Consider the following 18078-nt stretch of genomic DNA (forward strand, 5'->3'; position numbering starts at 1 on the left):
TGCAACGGCTGTCATTTTTGTCAAAAACTCTGCCTTGCATAATTAGTTCAATTCCCAAAATGTACCTGTGAGAGAATGAAGAGATATTAAAAAAAAATAGTAGCGCGTAATTTTCGTTTCCTTTTGATCGTGTTACATGCAGATTTTTGAATTAAATGTAATGTAAAATAATATAAAAATGTGTTTTACCTGAAAAATACTTTGTCTTTTATCTCAGTAAGTATTTATTTTTAAAATAGACCCAAAGTGCTTCCAAACTTGCTTCATAACATTAGTCTACATCTGGTTTGAATATTTAGCCCCCATGTCCTGTTTTTATGGACCAGTTTCATAGAAGCACCCAAATCGAGGTGATCAAGACAATATAGCAATTGCCATGTACTTTTGTAATAACAAAATAAATTCAATATGAATAGCTCGAAAAGGAGAGGGAAGAAGAAAACTAATCATACAACCACAGACTAAAAAAACTTTCCACCCTCATGACTTTTCTTTACCCTAAAAACACATCCTCATGCAGTTATACAGACTCATAACTGTCGTAACCTTTTGCTTAGTAACACACCCATGTTTACTTGTGCTTCATCAGTGGTTTGGATGCACAAAGCATCTCATTTATTACTTATTATGTGGTTATGGCTTTAGTTTGGATGTGTTGCTTTTATGCATCCTCATATCTTCAATCATGAATACCTGTTTCATACATGAATAAACAGATTTCAGAGAATATAACCATGGAAACGGAATTTGGAGAAACTACAGACAACAAAGGTGAAAAGCCCAGGTGGTCAAACGCTTTAGTATCTCTGGTCTCTAGTGGTTTGCATTGGTATTTTATTTTATACTAATTGCTTATTTGTTTTTTTTTTTCTACATTCAGCAACATGAGTCTCACCTGTTGAATTTTCACGTCAAGATGCAGATTATTGTTGCGGTGATTGTCTGGCCTTCTCAGTAACAACAGTCGATATCAGTGACCTTTTACAAAGTGGCTTTATTGAGAATTACAATGCCCCAGGACACTTGTTACTCCACCATGCGGGGAAAGGTCGATAAATTATCATCGCGCTGAAGGATTAATACTGTATCCACGGAGACCAGTAAAACCTCTGCCCTCCACCGCAGAAACACAGACCCATAGAGTTCAAACAGGAGTGAAACATTACATTAGGTTGTAATATAATCTAATTTGTGTTTTATTGTCTCCACTGTTCAGATGTGTCCTTTGTCTTCAGCACATGTTTTAGAATAAAGCACTGCTGCAAACTGAAAGGATTTATTGAACCCATGAATGATTTATGATATTCACACAAGGATATTAATGAGGCATGTTGGTCTCCTGCAGGAGCAGAGGAAGCCGAGCAGCCAGTGTTGTGGAGAGAACACGCGTAGCAGAGAAGCGCGAGGAGAAGGGATTCAGAAAGAAAAAAACACAGTCCAGCTATCGGCTTTCCTGAGGGAGCTGTGTCATGGGGAAACAGAACAGTAAACTGAGGCCCGAGGTCCTGAACGACCTGAGAGAAAACACAGAATTCACCGACCACGAGCTGCAGGAGTGGTACCGAGGCTTCCTCAAAGACTGTCCGACCGGTCACCTGACTGTCGAGGAGTTCAAGAAGATCTACGCCAACTTCTTCCCCTACGGAGACGCTTCGAAGTTCGCCGAGCACGTGTTCCGCACTTTCGACACGAACGGAGACGCCACCATCGACTTCAGGGAGTTCATCATCGCCTTGAGCGTGACGTCTCGCGGAGGGCTGGAGCAGAAGCTACGCTGGGCTTTCAGCATGTATGACCTGGACGGGAACGGGTACATCAGCCGGGCAGAGATGTTGGAGATAGTCCAGGTGAGAGCAGGCAACACGTATTATAAACCAGCATCTGTTCAGCTGTGTATGCAAACCAGTCTATCTACATACTGTTTAAGAGGCACTCGGAGAAATAAGTCATTTATTCATGTAGGCTGGAACATATGGTGTGGATGATACATTTTTTGCATGGTTATTTTCAACTCAGATATGACAGAAAGGTGTTAATCTAGTCAGACTCTTTTGGGGATTGACAAATCTGGTCCAAATGAAAGAATAAGACTAAAAATCACACTAGTGTTGAGCAATATCCTGGATGAGTCAGTAATTTCCTGCACCATATGGGTTTTTTATATTCCATCATACTGTAGTATAGCTGAAACGAGAGCTGTTTACATTCTTATTGATGGTTCTAAGATTGTAATGCAGTTAATATGAGGAATATTTGGTTTGGAAAGGAAGGTGATGGTTAGAGCTGCATAATATACAGGGTGGGGAAGCAAAATTTACAATATTTTGAGGCAAGGATTGAAAGACAGTGTATGACCAATTAGTTTATTGAAAGTCATGAGAATTTATTTGCCACAAGAAAATTGACATGATAGAAAATGTTTTTATTCTATGTGTCCTCCTTCTTTCTCAATAACTGCCTTCACACGCTTCCTGAAACTTGCGCAAGTGTTCCTCAAATATTCGGGTGACAACTTCTCCCATTCTTCTTTAATAGTATCTTCCAGACTTTCTCGTAATAGTTTTGCTCATAGTCATTCTCTTCTTTCCATTATAAACAGTCTTTATGGACACTCCAACTATTTTTGAAATCTCCTTTGGTGTGACGAGTGCATTCAGCAAATCACACACTCTTTGACGTTTGCTTTCCTGATTACTCATATAGGCAAAAGTTTCTGAAAAGGTATGGATAATAGTGTTAGGTATGATTATGACATCAATATATGTCTGGTTTCAAAACAATTGACGTAGTGCCTGCTGAGAAAAAACAACTAAATGTTCATTGTAAATTTTGCTTCCCCACCCTGAATATCGTTTGAGCATCGGCATCGTGATGTACGTGTGCGCAATAGTCACATTGCAGATCCTGCAATGTAGGTTGCAAATTAACTCGGCATGTTCTCATCTAATTTCAACCTGGATACGTGACACTAGGGATGGGAATTGATAAGAATTTAGCGATTCCGATTCCATTATCAATTTTGCCCATCGATCCGATTCCTTATCTTATCTTATCGATTCTCATGAGGGAATAAAAGAGTACAGACAGGTGTGTTTGCATTAACTGTCTTTTATATTTCCATCTCTGCACAGAAAATATAACATATACAGTATGTACAAATAATAATAACAGATGCCAGGTTCTTGGCAGGGGGCACCATACAGTGAAAGTGAAACTTAAGACGCTTTACTAATTCCTCTGTGTCTCCCATCGTTGTGCACCTAATTTCCTTTCCCCTACCTTTGGAAACTTTTATTTGAGGGGGCAGGACGTTTGTTGCCCACATCGGAACCGGCCTGGTGTTCGCTCTGCCGCTAGATTCACAAGCGTCGCTAAGTAGCGCATCAAATATGTGACATTCCTGTAAATGAATCACATGCTGTGGACAAATGTTTGAGCATATTGGAGGGATTCCACCCTTTTGAAGAAATGGAAGCTTTGCAAGTGTTCCAAGTGGACCTGGTGTCGTCTTTTTGGACCATTTCTGCCTCAATGCCATGTTGGATATGTTCTGACCAAAACAGTGCAGCGTGCACGAGAAGTCATCATGCATGCCCAACGAAGGCGGAATCGGTAAGCAGAATCCTTAAGCAGGCAGGCAAATGATTCCAAGGAACCGGGCTACTGGGAACCGTTCTCAAAAAGAACTGGTTCTCGATTCCCATCCCTACCTGACACACACTACGCACAGCGATCCACCAATCACAATCGTTCTTAATCAGTTTGCTGAAGCAGACCACGCCCCTGCACATGGAGTGAGTCACTGGTAACAACATTGAAAAATGAGCAACGAACAAGAGAAAAATCATCGAAAATGAAGACTTGGCGCCAAAAAGAAAGGCAACGTCAGTTACCTGGAATTATTTCGGCTACAAGAAGGATGATACTGAAACACGTGTTCTGTGTCGACAGTGTCTTACACCTGTCGCCACAATGAGAGGAAACACAACTAATTTGACCATTTATGTCAGCACTACACAGATGATATATCCTCTTGAGTATTTTTTCATATTGCAATATATATCGCAGGGTTAAAAAAAATCGCAATGTCAGTTTTTTCCAATATTGTGCAGCCGTAGTGATGGTACAGTTTTTGACTTATTTGTTTATTTTTCACACAATATGTTCCAGTCACAGCATGATAAAAAATTGTTTACATTTTGTGTTGCAAAGAAAACCCTGTATTTATCATAGTCGTCATTCTAAACATTATTTAGTTAAAATGTTTTTATATTCAGTGTTTTCAATAGGATGTAATCGTGGAAAAAAGCAAAACTGTGATATTCTGTGAAAGTCAGAATCTTATAAAAACCATGATTAAACATTCTGGTCACACTGCCCAGGACTAAATTATATATTCAGACATAAATCAAACTACTTTTATGTGTTATGTTCATAGGGATCTCTTTTATTTGTGCTTTTTTTTTTTTACTGTTGTATAATATTTCAATGGTCCCAGTCTGAACTCATCAGGTAATTTCGCCTCACATCATGGATTCAGGCTGCCCTTTCAGTTTTTTTCTTATCAACATGGCTATATTTACTCTTCCAATATGGTGAGCCGAGCAGCCTGCAGGGCCATATCAATATTGGCTCAGTCCGTTGTGTTTGTAGATACAAATGAATGTGAAAAAAAGAGAAAAAAAGGGTAAAGCATCTGTGCTTTGCTACAGTAAAATGTGTTCTGTTTTTGAGCAAAACACCTCTCAGCCAGAGAATGTGTTAGATGATGTGAAATGCAATTTTAGAAGATACAAAAACACACATCATACTCTAGCCATGAGCTGTTCAGAGTAACTTACTTTAACTATGAGCCCTTTTACATGCACACCAAATACTCCGATCATTATCCGATTTCTGGAGTTATCAGATTATTCAAGTGATCATGTAAACAGGATAATCTGATAGGCTTTATCCGATTACAGCAGTAATCTGATTAGGAGAAATCAGATTAACACACCTAGATTCATCCCCAATACTCTGATGTTTTCACGCATGTATACAGGTTAATCTGATTTCTTTTATTTTTTTTTTTTAGATCTGCGCACATGTAAAAAGAAAATATAAACGAAAGTAACACAGCGACACTGTGAGGCTAAGGAAAAAGGTAAACAAACAATGAAATTAAATGAAAGATAGCAGCAACATGTGACCTATTTTGTAGTCTTATCCCACATTAGGACAGCTAACTCTGACACCATAGGCATTGCCATGGTAACAAGACAAGACCAGATGTTTTGGAAATGACAGGAAGTGTACATCTTACGTCATAACAGACGTACGTACTCCGAAAGAATTCAAACAAGTAGTGCCAGGCACAACAAACTCCTCCCCTCGCACATATTGTATCTTATTTTGTCATCGATCCAGCTAATGTCATCATGTCTATGTGCTGATGTCAACATATCAATTGTCTCTATATATGTGCCAAGTTTGAAGTAAATTGAAACAAAATTGATGGTTTTATAGACATTTAAAATTTTGCCCATTATAAGTAAATGGGAGAAGAAAAAAAGATTTTAAAAATTCATTAAAAATTTGAACTTTGACCAAAATGTAATCAGATTTATTCTGGGTCGCTGGCGATCTATAAACCCAATTTGGTATGAATTCAACTAATAGTTTTGCTGCTACAGACATGTCAAATTGTGCCCATTATAAGTAAATGGAAAAAAAAAGATTTTAAAAATTTAAAAAAAATTTGAACTTTGACCTTCCGTTCCCAAAATTTAATCAGATCTATTCTGGGTCACCGGCAATCTATAGTCCCAATTTGGTATGAATTCAACCAATACTTTTGCTGCTAGAGTGTTAACTAAAAAAACAAACCAAAAACAATACCCCTGTCCTCCCCTTTGGGGGGGTGGGATGATAATGGACTGAAACATGAAAACCAGGGATTTTCGATTAGCACATTTCTGAAGTGCATCTAAAGGCATCACATCTGATTATGACAATTATCAGATCACTCTCAGTTATCGGATTTTTATGGTCATGTAAACGGGCTCTACGACAGAAGGATAAGCTTTATTTCCCAGAACACCTGGAAGCAATTGAAGTAAATATTCATATGGGAAGAGATATTTCTTCTTTTGAAGACATTTTACTGTTTCAACTGTATCTGTAGGCAATATACAAGATGGTGTCATCGGTGATGAAGATGCCTGAGGATGAATCAACACCAGAGAAACGGACAGACAAGATTTTCAGACAGATGGACATCGACAATGACGGTAAAGCTGCTGTTTTACGTTTTATTTGTGATTATTATTCACTTTGTTTGCAGAAATTACCAAGAGCAGGCACTAATAATGTGAATTAAAACGCCAGAACTGAATGAAAATAGAATCTCACAGGAAGGAAATAGAAAAAAAAAACAAAAAAAAAACATAAAAAGACTTCTGTATGAGTACACTGACTTTTCATGACTGCTGAATGGTGAAGCCTACAACAAAGGTTATGTAACTATGGCACGCTTAAGTTACACTCACAGAGCAGTTTGGAGAGTAACAAAATACTGTATATGAGACGGAAGGAAAAGAAAAGAGTTGTAAAAGGATGTGACATAACATGAGCACATGACCGTTTGATTTAACATTCAGTGTGAAAAGGTGAAGACACTATTCTTAACTCTGACTTTCTGAATGGTTTGACATGTCACATCCTGGTAAGACATTTAGAACTACTGTATCATGAATCCAGCAGCTCTAAATATCTTATTTCTGTAAACATAACAGCATTTTAAGCAGAAGGTTTGGAGAGTCTGAAGGTCGGGCTGTGTCTCAGAGGTGAGTTTTATAACATCAGATGGTAAAAGGCCTGCGGCTACAGCAGCAGTGGACCGTAAATCCAACGAAACTCAGTTAAATACAGCTTACACTTGTGCTGCTTGTCAGAAACGTAGAAGATAATAAGAATTGCAGAGATTGTACACTTCAGCGTTTTAGCTCTGGGGCATGTTCACAAGCATGCTGCCAGATTTATTATTCACTGCACTGATTTTTATTTTAATGCTATAAAAAAGCAAAATAAATAGGAAGAGCAGAGCTGTTGTCTTGTATTAAAATGAAAACAACCCGGTTACATGTTGTCATCTGCACCTATGGTTTTGTCACGTGACAAGACGTCTCGAGTGAAAAAAAACCTTCAGGAGGATACACTCTGCTGGAGACGACCCGATCGGTATCAGAACAGTCAATACCTAGAGTTATCATCATGACGCCAGTGAGATACTGCAGGATCCCAATGAAAATAACCATTCATATCTTCTAATATTCTTTTGGTATTGTTATTAATGTGAATATTGTCACACAGTTGTTATTGAAGCCAGTTTGGTACCTGGCCTTTTCGATTTAATTATTCAAAACAACACTTTTTATGGGTCTGTACCACATGATCACAGTGACTCACAGGTTTTTTTGTAAAGATATATTTAGTAGGAATGTATACACACAGTTTGTACAGAATAGAAACATTCCATGAAATAACCATAACATCCATTGGAACAGCACCAGTCCTAATCAAATCATTCAGGGTCATTTTACAATAACACATGACAAAAAATTAAATTAAATCAACATGCAGTCACAAAAAAAATTATTAGACCATCCAAAGTCGTCAAAAACAATGGTTATGCAATCAGGCACTAACTCCTGTGTGTATCATGTGACTAAAACAGACAGAAAAGAAAACATGGAATACCTAAAAGCACTGTTTTTGTCAGTACAATGCCATAGATATTGATGTAAGAACTGAAGTGATTTTGGTTATTATCAAAAAAAACAAACATGGAAAATGGATAGATATCAGCTCTGAAATTAAACTCTTATGAGCTATTTTTGCTGTTATTATATTTATCCAAACAAATGTACCTTTAGTTGTACCAGGCATTAAAATGAACAAGAAACTGAAGAAAACAAGGGTGGTCTAATAACTTTTTCCGCGACTGTATATTACCCCTCTATCTCATACTAAATTTAAAAAATGATTCGGTTTCCCAGTGTGTGTTTCTTTTAAAACTCTTCTTTGCTTGTTGTAACATCTGTCAACATCTGTTTTTTTTTCTTTATTCACGTGACTCTAGTTGCGGAAAAAGGTCTTTCCATTGCAGTTTTGCGAGATATACCAATTGCACTATGCTCGAAAAACCACCTCTTGCAAGTGCAAAAACTTTTAATCAAAAAATGAGAGTTTTGGTGAAATTGTCATTTTTCCAATAGGGTCAAAACACAGTAATGTCCCATCAGAGAGCGAACTTTAATTGATTGCCATTCCAACATTTATTTCAATATAAAGTAGCTCCTTGTTTTGGAAAATCCTTTATGGTCCAACTAAAGCAAAGCGGAATTTAAAAGTAAAAATATGGGTCATTTAACAACATTAATCTGTCAAATTGTCTCTAAAATGTCCCATCAGAGAGATTTCAAATACTGTTTTGACCCATAATGTACATTTTTTTCAGCTCTTAAATTAAACTCTTATGAGCTTATCATTATATCTGTCCAAAGAAACATACCTTTAGATGTACCAGGCATTAAAATGAACAAGAAAATGAAGAAAACAAGGGTGGTCTAATATTTTTTTCCGTGACTGTAGGTACACAAGTTAAACATATTGTCCACAGTTGAGCATTACAGTCTATTAATGGTAAGGGGTTCACAAAGGGGGCCCATATATGCTCAAAGTTGATAGTTTTTCCCCTAACAGAATTATAGATATAATAATATATTAATAGAGTATTTTGTCTCTTAGTGCAGTAGGACAGACGTTCATTTATCCACCATATTTTTGTAGGGGATTTCTCAGATTTTTAGTATTTATCAGTGCATTTTTTACTGCAGTGTTTGCAGTTAAGATAAAATACATCCTATAATGTGTTATATAACACTGGGTTACAAAAAAATGTTTTTTGCAAGTTGTCTAGGTTTTTTCAACTGAATTAGGACCATTTCACACCGCTAAATCCAAAAATGACATCTGTTTTTCTCAATCAGGTCAGGTTTTTTTGCTAATTTGATTTTGAAAAATTTGATCTTCTCACAAAATTGATTACATTTTTGTGACTTTATCAGTTGATTTTTTTATATAGTTCTCACCCAAAATAGGTTTTCAGAGAAAAAAAAATCATTTTCTAACAGGATTCCTGTTAGGTACAATGGTGTATTCACCGCAGATGTAGCAGAATACGTCAGGCTTATTTTTGCAAGATCTTCTCGTCGAAGCCATTTCATTCGCCTGTAATATTAAAAAAAAACATTAACCCTTTCATGCATAGTGGTCACTACAGTGGACAGTTACTCTACAGCTTTACTCTTGTATATTCATGGGTTTTGTTGTTTTAGTTCCATATCAACCAACACAGTGGACACTTATGCATCATCTCATAAACTCCAGCTCATACCATTATTGTAACTTTGCTGTTCTTGATTGGTTCTTGAGTGGAAATCAATTGTTAATATTTATTTTTTGCATATTATCTCCATGAAGTGAGTAATAACTAGTATTAGAATATGTTAAAATGTGAGAAAACATCAGATTAGCTGTATTAAACATGGTTTCATTTCACTGTTTTCATATCACTTTATGATATTGGGTTTTAAATACATGTTTCTTTGCTTCAAGAACAAAATTCATGGTGTAGCTGAGTGGACATTTTTGTAACTCCATGAAAAACAGGTTGATTTAAAAAAAAAAAAAATTCAATCACATTGGGGTTTTTTTTCTTGCCTAAAGAGGAATGAAAACACTCAGGAAAAAAAATCTTGATTAAGGTTCTCATAATTCATGCATGAAAGGGTTAATCATAAATTGGCAAAAGTAAAATCTTCAGAACTCGTTCATTGCAAGAAATGTGAAAGAATTTTGTATCATATGATGTGAAAATGCCCATAAATGTAAGCAAAAATGTTAAAAAGCCAATATGTAGCATAGTTCAGAAAGTTGACCTGATTGAGCAAAATTAATGTGATTTTTAGATTCAGCACGCCAAAATTATCCTAAATCAGCTCAAAAAACTTAAACAATAAATTTGTTGTTGACCAGTGTAACAGGAGCTTTTAGAGATTTTAGAAGATTTTAGAGTTAGAGTCAATGTGAATTTTTCCGAAATTGTCACAGCCGATTTCTAAAAGTCTTCCAGGGCTGGACAATCCCAAAGCATGTGTAGAAAAGTTTCACATATGTCAGAAATGCCAGTGTTTAGCTTGCTCAGTCTGTAAGGAGTGTTGTATGTTCAGTTTAGAATGTTATAACTGAAAGTGACTCCCAGGTTTAATTCTCAATCAGCCAGACATTTGTTTATCCTCTACCGTCTTTGCCCACATTTCCAAATTTTGTCCATACAGAGTTATTTGAAAAGAATGAACCGATTTCATGACGCATTGCTTCAGTTCTCAAGCATCGTCATGGAACAAGTCAGTGACCATTTGAAAGAGGAGTTTTCTAAGTTTTGAATGGCTCCCTCGATGACCTTAAATATCGAATAACAACAGCGATCACCTCAGTGGATCGTGATATGCTGATACGCGTCTGGGAGGAATTCTCTTTTCGCATTGATGTTGTTTATGTTTATGTTTATGCATTTGGCAGACACTTTTTTCCAAAGCGACTTACAGGGGAAAATCAATTAAATCACTCAATCAATCAAATTTTATTTATATAGCACCATATTGCAACAAAAAAGTTATCTCATGACACTTTATATATAGAGTTGGTCAAAACCAGACTCTAAGCCAATTTACCGAAACCCAACAGAATCCTCCAGGAGCAAACACTTGTGACTGGTGACAGTGGCGAGGAAAAACTTCCCTTTAACACCAGAAACCTCGAGCAGACCCAGACTCCTGGAGGATGGCCGTCTGCCTGGACCAGTTGGGGTTAAAGAGAGAGAGCAAAGAAAGAGAGAAAGAGCGAGGGATAGAGATAGAGACTGGGGGAGAGGGGGAGAAGGGGGAGTAGGGGGAGACACATGGAGGCAGTTGAGGATAAGTGAGGGATGATGATGAAGGCAGGAGAGAGGCAGGACCACCGCAGCAGGTTCAGAGATAATCCTGGGAAAATCTGTGATAAGCCTAGGAGGAACTTTAATAAAATATTTAAAATGGAATGTCTGACAGTGCTAGGACAGGAGGTGCTCCTGGAAGAGCTGGGTCTTCAGGAGCTTCTTGAAGATAGGCAGGGATGCCTCTGTTCTCATAGTACTTGGTAGGGCGTTCCACCAATGTGGAATGACCCATGAAAAGAGCCTGGATTGTCTTGTACAAGGTCTGGGGACCACCAGACAACGTTCCCCAGACGAGTGGAGTGGTCGTGGGGGAACATAAGCTTTTATCAGTGCACCTAGTGTTGTCCGTGCTGCAGGTGGTAGCCACATTGAACACTTGTAAAACAAGAAATAAAAGTTGCTTGTGAGTAGAATACTTGTGACTCGGCTGGAGTTTTCTATTGCTTTTCCTTATTAAAATGCTGCGTAATGAAATTGGTTTATTCTTTTTGAATAACCCTGTACTTTGTCTTTCAAATTAAAGCAAAAAATGTCCAGAAAACAATCTTAGATCTGGTCTAGACTTTTCAGTTTGGTCTGAAGGAGGTGTGAAACTGAAAACATCCTGATCATGAGTAAACAGTTAACCTTTGTCCAGACATTCAGATGTGAAAAGACAAGATGAAGACATATATTCTGCATGATCAAACCTTCAATAAGCATTAATATTGTGAGGCTAGAAAGGTTATTTACATCTATTTATGACGATTCTTAAGAGTTTGTCACTTTACTTCTATAAGTCTGTGTACATTTTTTTTTCTCTTGCTACTAATAAATTTAAGTTAAACCAGTTTCACTATCTTAACTCAGCTGCTGGTGGCTTTTGACATCAGACCATTTATCTTTTACATTACTGAGAAGTGTAAAAATACTCATGGCTCATTATGAAACTGTGACAGAACAGATTAGACCAGTGTTTTTCAACCGTGGGGTCGGAACCCCACGCGGGGTCACCTGGAATTCAAATGGAGTCACCTGAAATTTCTAGTAATTGATAAAAATAAAAACTTACTAACAGACAGAAACAATCCCAATCCATAAAAGACATGACAAACTGTGAGTCTGAAACTGAAGCACTGTGGTACTGTTTATCTTTCAAATGTTCATTGTGGTCAGTTTCAGATGCTGCAGCTCTTTCATAATTCATAGTTTGAGTTCTTGTTTGTTCAGTATTAATTGTCAGTTTTGTAAATCCAAGCTGGACTGACTGTACATATCCTGACCAAGGAAAATAAAATTCTCACTTTGTGCAGTAATCTACACCTGGATTTACTGCCTCCGTCCATAATAATTTACATTATATAGACTAAATGTCGTCTAAAATTAATGTTTATTTGCAACATAGTATAGCAAACTATTACATGATCAAAACAAATTAATTTAAGTAAAAAAAAAAAAAATCCGTTTTAAATGTCTGGGATCAACCAGAAAATTTGTGATATTAAAATGGGGTCACAAACCAAAAAAATTGAAAAGGTTGGGAACCACTGTTCTAGCAGCAAAACTGTTGGTTGAATTTGTACCAATTTGGGTTTACAGATTGCCAATAACCTCGAATAGATGGCATTACATTTTGGAAACATAGATCAAAGTTTCAATTTTTTTATGAATTAAAAAAAAACCAAAAAAAACATTTACTTATATTGGGCGAAATTTCGCGTGTCTGTAGCAGCAAAACTGTCTGTGTGTTAAAATGGGTCATGAGTCAAAAAAGGTTGGGAACCACTGGATTAGACTGTGGTGAGCGCTGATCTACATTATTGGGTTTTTCAGTTTGTTTCAAAACTGCAGGTGTGACATAAAAATGAACTGGATCAGATGTTAAAAAAAAACAACTCTGAAATACTTAGTAATAAGATACATTTGTTCAGACATGGGCAGACTAATGAGCAGAGCATGATTACATTTTGGGAAAAGTAGGTCAAAGTTAAAATTTTTAATGAATTTTTAAAATAATTTTTTTCTTACCATTTACTTATAATGGGCGAAATTTCACATATCTGTAGCAGCAAAACTATTGGTTGAATTCATTCCAAATTGGGTTTATAGATTGCCAGTGACCCAAAATAGATGTCATTACATTTTGGAAAAAGTAGGTCAAAGTTCCGATTTTTTATGAATTTTAAAAAAATTTTTCCCCCCATTTCCTTATAATGAGTGAAATTTCACACGTCTGTAGCAGCAAATTCATAATTCATAGTCTGAGTTCTTGTTTGTTCAGTATTAATTGTCAGCCTTGTAAATCCAAGCTGGACTGACTGTACATATCCTGACCAAGGAAAATAAAATTCTCACTTTGTGCAGTAATCTACACCTGGCTTTTCTGCCTCCGTCCACAATAATATATATTATGTAGATTAAATGTCATCTAAAATTAACGTTTATTTGCCAAATAGTATAGCAAACTATTACATGATCAAAAACAAATTAATTTTCGCAAAAAAAAAAAAAAAAAAAGTCTCTGTTTTGAATGTCTGGGATCACGAGCCAAAAAAGGTTGGTAACCACTGCACTAACAAGACTTTTTCAAAATGTTTTATAATGTCGAAAATCAAGGTAAATGAAATTACCATATTTGGTTCCTTACCCATAAGTGGCAAAAAAAACAAAAAACAAAACAAGGAGTGTGTATAAAAACACAAGAAAAACACATCTATATAGCCTAAATGTCGTCTAAAAATAATGTTTGTTTGCAACACTATCACATGATCAAAAAAAATTTTAATTTTAGGGAAAAAAAAAAAAAAAGACTCCGTTTTAAATGTCTAGTTCAGTGGTTCCCAACCTTTTTTTGGCTTGTGACCCCATTTTAACATCACACATTTCTGGCGACCCCAGACATTCAAAACAGAGACTTTTTTTTTTTGTTGCTAAAATTAATTTGTTTTTGATCATGTAATAGTTTGCGACAACATTTAAGCTATATAATGTATATTATTATGGACTGAGGCAGAAAAGCGAGAATGTGAGAATTTGATTTTCCTTGGTCAGGATATGTACAGTCAGTCCAGCTTGGATTTACAAGGCTGACAATTAATACTGAACAAACAAGAACTCGAACTATGAATTATGAAAGAGCTGCAGCATCTGAAACTGACCACAATGAACATTTGAAAGATAAACAGAACCACAGTGCTTCAGTTTCAGACTCAGTTTGTCATGTCTTTTATGGATTGTGACTGTCTCTATCAACTTACCATATATTTTTTATTCGTAATTTTTTATTTTTATCAATTACTAGAAATTTCAGGCGACCCCATTTGAATTCCAGGCGACCACACATAGGGTCCCGACCCCAAGGTTGAAAAACACTGGTCTAGGGTCACCAGAAATATGTGATGTTAAAATGGGGTCATGAGCCAAAAAAGGTTGGAACCACTGCCCTAGACATTTAAAACAGAGTCTTTTTTTTTTTTTTGCTAAAATTAATTTTTTGATCATGTAATAGTTTGCTATACTATTTTGCGAATAAATGTTAATTTTAGATGACATTTAGGGTACATAGATGTGTTTTTCTTGTGTTTTTATATACACCCCTTGTTTTGTTTTGTTTTGTTTTTTTTTACCATATTCGGTTTTAAGGAACCGAATATGGTAACTTCATTTACCTTGATTTTCGACATTATAAAACATATGACAAAAAAATGAACTGAATCAGATGTAAAAAAAAAAAGTGGAAAAACTCAGTAATAAGATACATTTGTCCAGACATGGGCAGACTAATGAGCAGAACATAAATAAATAAGAACTCGATCAAATCTTACTTAACCCTCCGGTATCCGTGTGCACCTTTTAGGCACACTTTGCACTTCGTGTTAAAAAACTTCATATTATTTTTCACAATTTAAATAAGGTTAGAATTCAAAAGTTGTTCATTTTTGCATGATCTTTAAAATTCTGGCCACCAACTAAAATGTGCACATTGTAAACAAAAGAAAATTACAAGACTAGCATCTGTCTCCCAAGTGTGCCTAAAACGCACTATTTCTTCCATTTGATATGTATGATCAGGGCTGACCTTGATTTACAAAAATAAAATCAAATTAGAGCAGAAAAATAAATCAATATATAATATTTAATAGTTTGATTTATAGGTGTGCCTTTTTGGCACACTTGGTGACAGATGCTAGTATTTATGAACATTTGACCTAGCAACAAAAATAATAATGCAAATTAACTAATGTTGTTTTTAATCATTGACATATGCCAGGAGGAAAAAATCAAATAATATGTGATCCACTTTTCATGTAGTATATTGAAAAAAATAAATTTTTTGTGTTTTTTTTGCATCCAAAAAATGGTTTGTTTACATTACAAACACAGCATTTAAAGGGTTAAAAGATGTGACAGTTATTGAGTATTTGGTATTTTTATTTACATCTCAAGGTGATGAAATAGAAAAAAGTGTAAAAGAATTAAAAACAAACTGTATGAAAATTTTATTTGACATTATTCCACAAGTGTGCCAAAAAGGTACACTTTGTGCTTAGTAAGGGCCTTGCTGGATGGGATACCAGAGGGTTAATGTCCTATTTCTATTTGTGTCAATAGTCCTTCACTGAAATTACATGAACATAGCCCAACAGCACCACCTTCTGGTTGACATGTGAACGACAGCAGGAAATGACTGATTCTAGATGGTTACATCCTCTGCTCCTGGACACCGAACACTGTTTAGAAGCAGTTTGTACTGTTTATTGTTATGTTTCTAAAGCGGCGTTCTCAGTCATTGTTAATGCTAGTGTGTTATTTAGGGCAGCAGTGACGTAATATTGTCAAATTTGCTCCAAAAGAACATTAGATATCTTGCTGTGGTTCATGTGGGTGGTCGGTGATTCAGCCCATGGTTACATGTACCACCACTGATCCTTTTTTGTGCTCTCTGCTCCACAGGTAGACTGTCCTTGGAGGAGTTCATTAAAGGTGCCAAGAGCGACCCTTCCATTGTCAGACTTCTGCAGTCGGATCAGGGGGCCTCACGTCAGTTCTGAGAATAGAGACAGTGACACACACACACACACACACACAGACGCCCCAAATATCCATCCAGCTTTTGGTGTTCACCCAATAGAAGCTCTGTCATTTCCACCCCCACCCCCCCCCTCACCAGACAATCATGTGACGCTTTATTTTAACACTCCCATGTCTTAATGTTTACATTTATGAAGACTCTTCTCTGTGGACGTTGATGTGCTTTTCAGTTTTGGTATTCTGTATGCTCTTCTTCTAAAGAGGTCTTGCTTTTTACGTGTTCTCTCTAAAGTGATGTGCCATATCATATATTTATACTGACTGGATGATATGCTCGCAAGTATTATGATCCCATTATGTTACACTAAGCGGAAACTAATTGCAACACTTGGTATAATTTGATTCGATTTTGGTCCTAATTGTGTCGGTAAGCGGCTTATTGTTGTTCAGATTCAGGGTTTCTGCAGGTATCAGCAAATCTCATTTAATGCCCACGTCCAACTGCAGATACAGTTTTATATATCAGTGGCCAAAAAACAAAACCTCCTATCTGCAAATTTTTCACATTAAATGGTGAGAACAAGGATGACTCCACATTTTCAGTGTATCTGCAAGATAATCCCGCCCTTTCTTATGACATGAAGGTCACCTGACAACAACAACAAAGACCATACTGTAATAAAACTAAACCATCAATCGATCCATCAAATTTTATTTTTATAGCGCCAAATCATAACAAAAGTTATCTCATGACACTTTACATATAGAGTTGGTCAAAAACAGACTCTAAGACAATTTACAGAAACCCAACAGAATCCTCCAGGAGCCACGTTTTTTTTGTTTCCTGAAAAACGTGATTTTTTCAAATAGGTTTTGTATTTTGGCCATCGATATAGTTTTATGACCGTTTACTGTTGACAGGCTTTAAGCAGGTTCTGAATAGTTCCTCCTCCGATCACTTCTGCTGAAACTTGCATTTTAACATTTTTCCGACATTTGCTAATATTCCCTCCGCTCTTTCGCCACGGCACGTTACATTCCAAGTATCCGGTGTTGATGACCTCATCCATCAGCCATAAACAATAGCCAATTAAAGGGTTCCGCCTGTCAATCATCATATATATATATATATATATATATATATATATATATATATATATATATATATATATATACATATATATATATATATATATATATGTACTTTAGATCAAAATTATTAAATGTTTATAGAACCAAAATAAGTTGTGAATTACAATGCTTTTTTTTCCATCAAGTGTATTTAATTTTTTAATGCAGTGTTTTTCAACCTTGGGGTCGGGACCCCACAGGGGGTCACCTGAAATTTCAAGTAATTGATAAAAAATGAACACTTACTAATAAAATGTACATTATATAGCCTAAATGTTGCCTAAAATTAACGTTTATTTGCAACATATTATAGCAAACTATTACACAATCAAAAACAAATTAATTTTAGCAAACAAAATGTCTCCATTTTGAATGTCTGGGGTCGCCTGAAATCTCTAATAATTTATAAAAAAAAAAAATAAAAAAAAAAATAAAATTTACAAATAAAAATGTACATTATATAGTCTAAATTTTGTCTAAAATTAACGTTTATTTGCAACATAGTATGTTAAACTATTACATACTCAAAAACAAATTAATTTTAGCAAAAAAAAAAAAAAAAGTCTGTTTTGAATGTCTGAGGTCACCAGAAATTTGTGACGTTAAAATGGAGTCATGAGCCAAAAAAAGTTGGAAACCACTGTTTTAACGCCTCTGGACATTGAATGCTTTTTAATGTCATTTAAGGTCTTAATTTTCACAAAATCTATTTAACCCTTTAACCCCTGAGTCTGTCTCATTCACTGCTCTGTGTTTTGCCCCCCATTCCACAGGTGGTGGGGGGTGCACTGAGCATGCTCAGATGTCTAAGTACAAGGTCTATTCTCTTACAACATTTTGAATTTTTTCCTATTGAGGAAACGGTAAAATTTGTATGAATATTTAAAATAAATCAG

General features: G+C 35.9%; 1 protein-coding gene across 1 annotated transcript in view; it reads left to right on the forward strand.

Moving 5' to 3' along the window:
- hpcal1 (hippocalcin-like 1) overlaps positions 1–16191 on the forward strand; it is a 36259-nt gene extending 20068 nt beyond the window's left edge. Inside the window, exons 2-4 of the mRNA XM_030128811.1 lie at positions 1346–1847; positions 6167–6272; positions 15974–16191. Coding sequence (XP_029984671.1) covers positions 1470–1847; positions 6167–6272; positions 15974–16071 — 582 coding nt within the window. The 5' untranslated portion in view covers positions 1346–1469 and the 3' untranslated portion in view covers positions 16072–16191. The remainder of the gene's footprint in view (positions 1–1345; positions 1848–6166; positions 6273–15973) is intronic.
- Positions 16192–18078: the final 1887 nt, after the last annotated feature.

Source organism: Sphaeramia orbicularis, chromosome 24 (genome assembly GCF_902148855.1).
Source record: "Sphaeramia orbicularis chromosome 24, fSphaOr1.1, whole genome shotgun sequence".
In the NCBI taxonomy this organism is placed as follows: Eukaryota; Metazoa; Chordata; class Actinopteri; order Kurtiformes; family Apogonidae; genus Sphaeramia; species Sphaeramia orbicularis.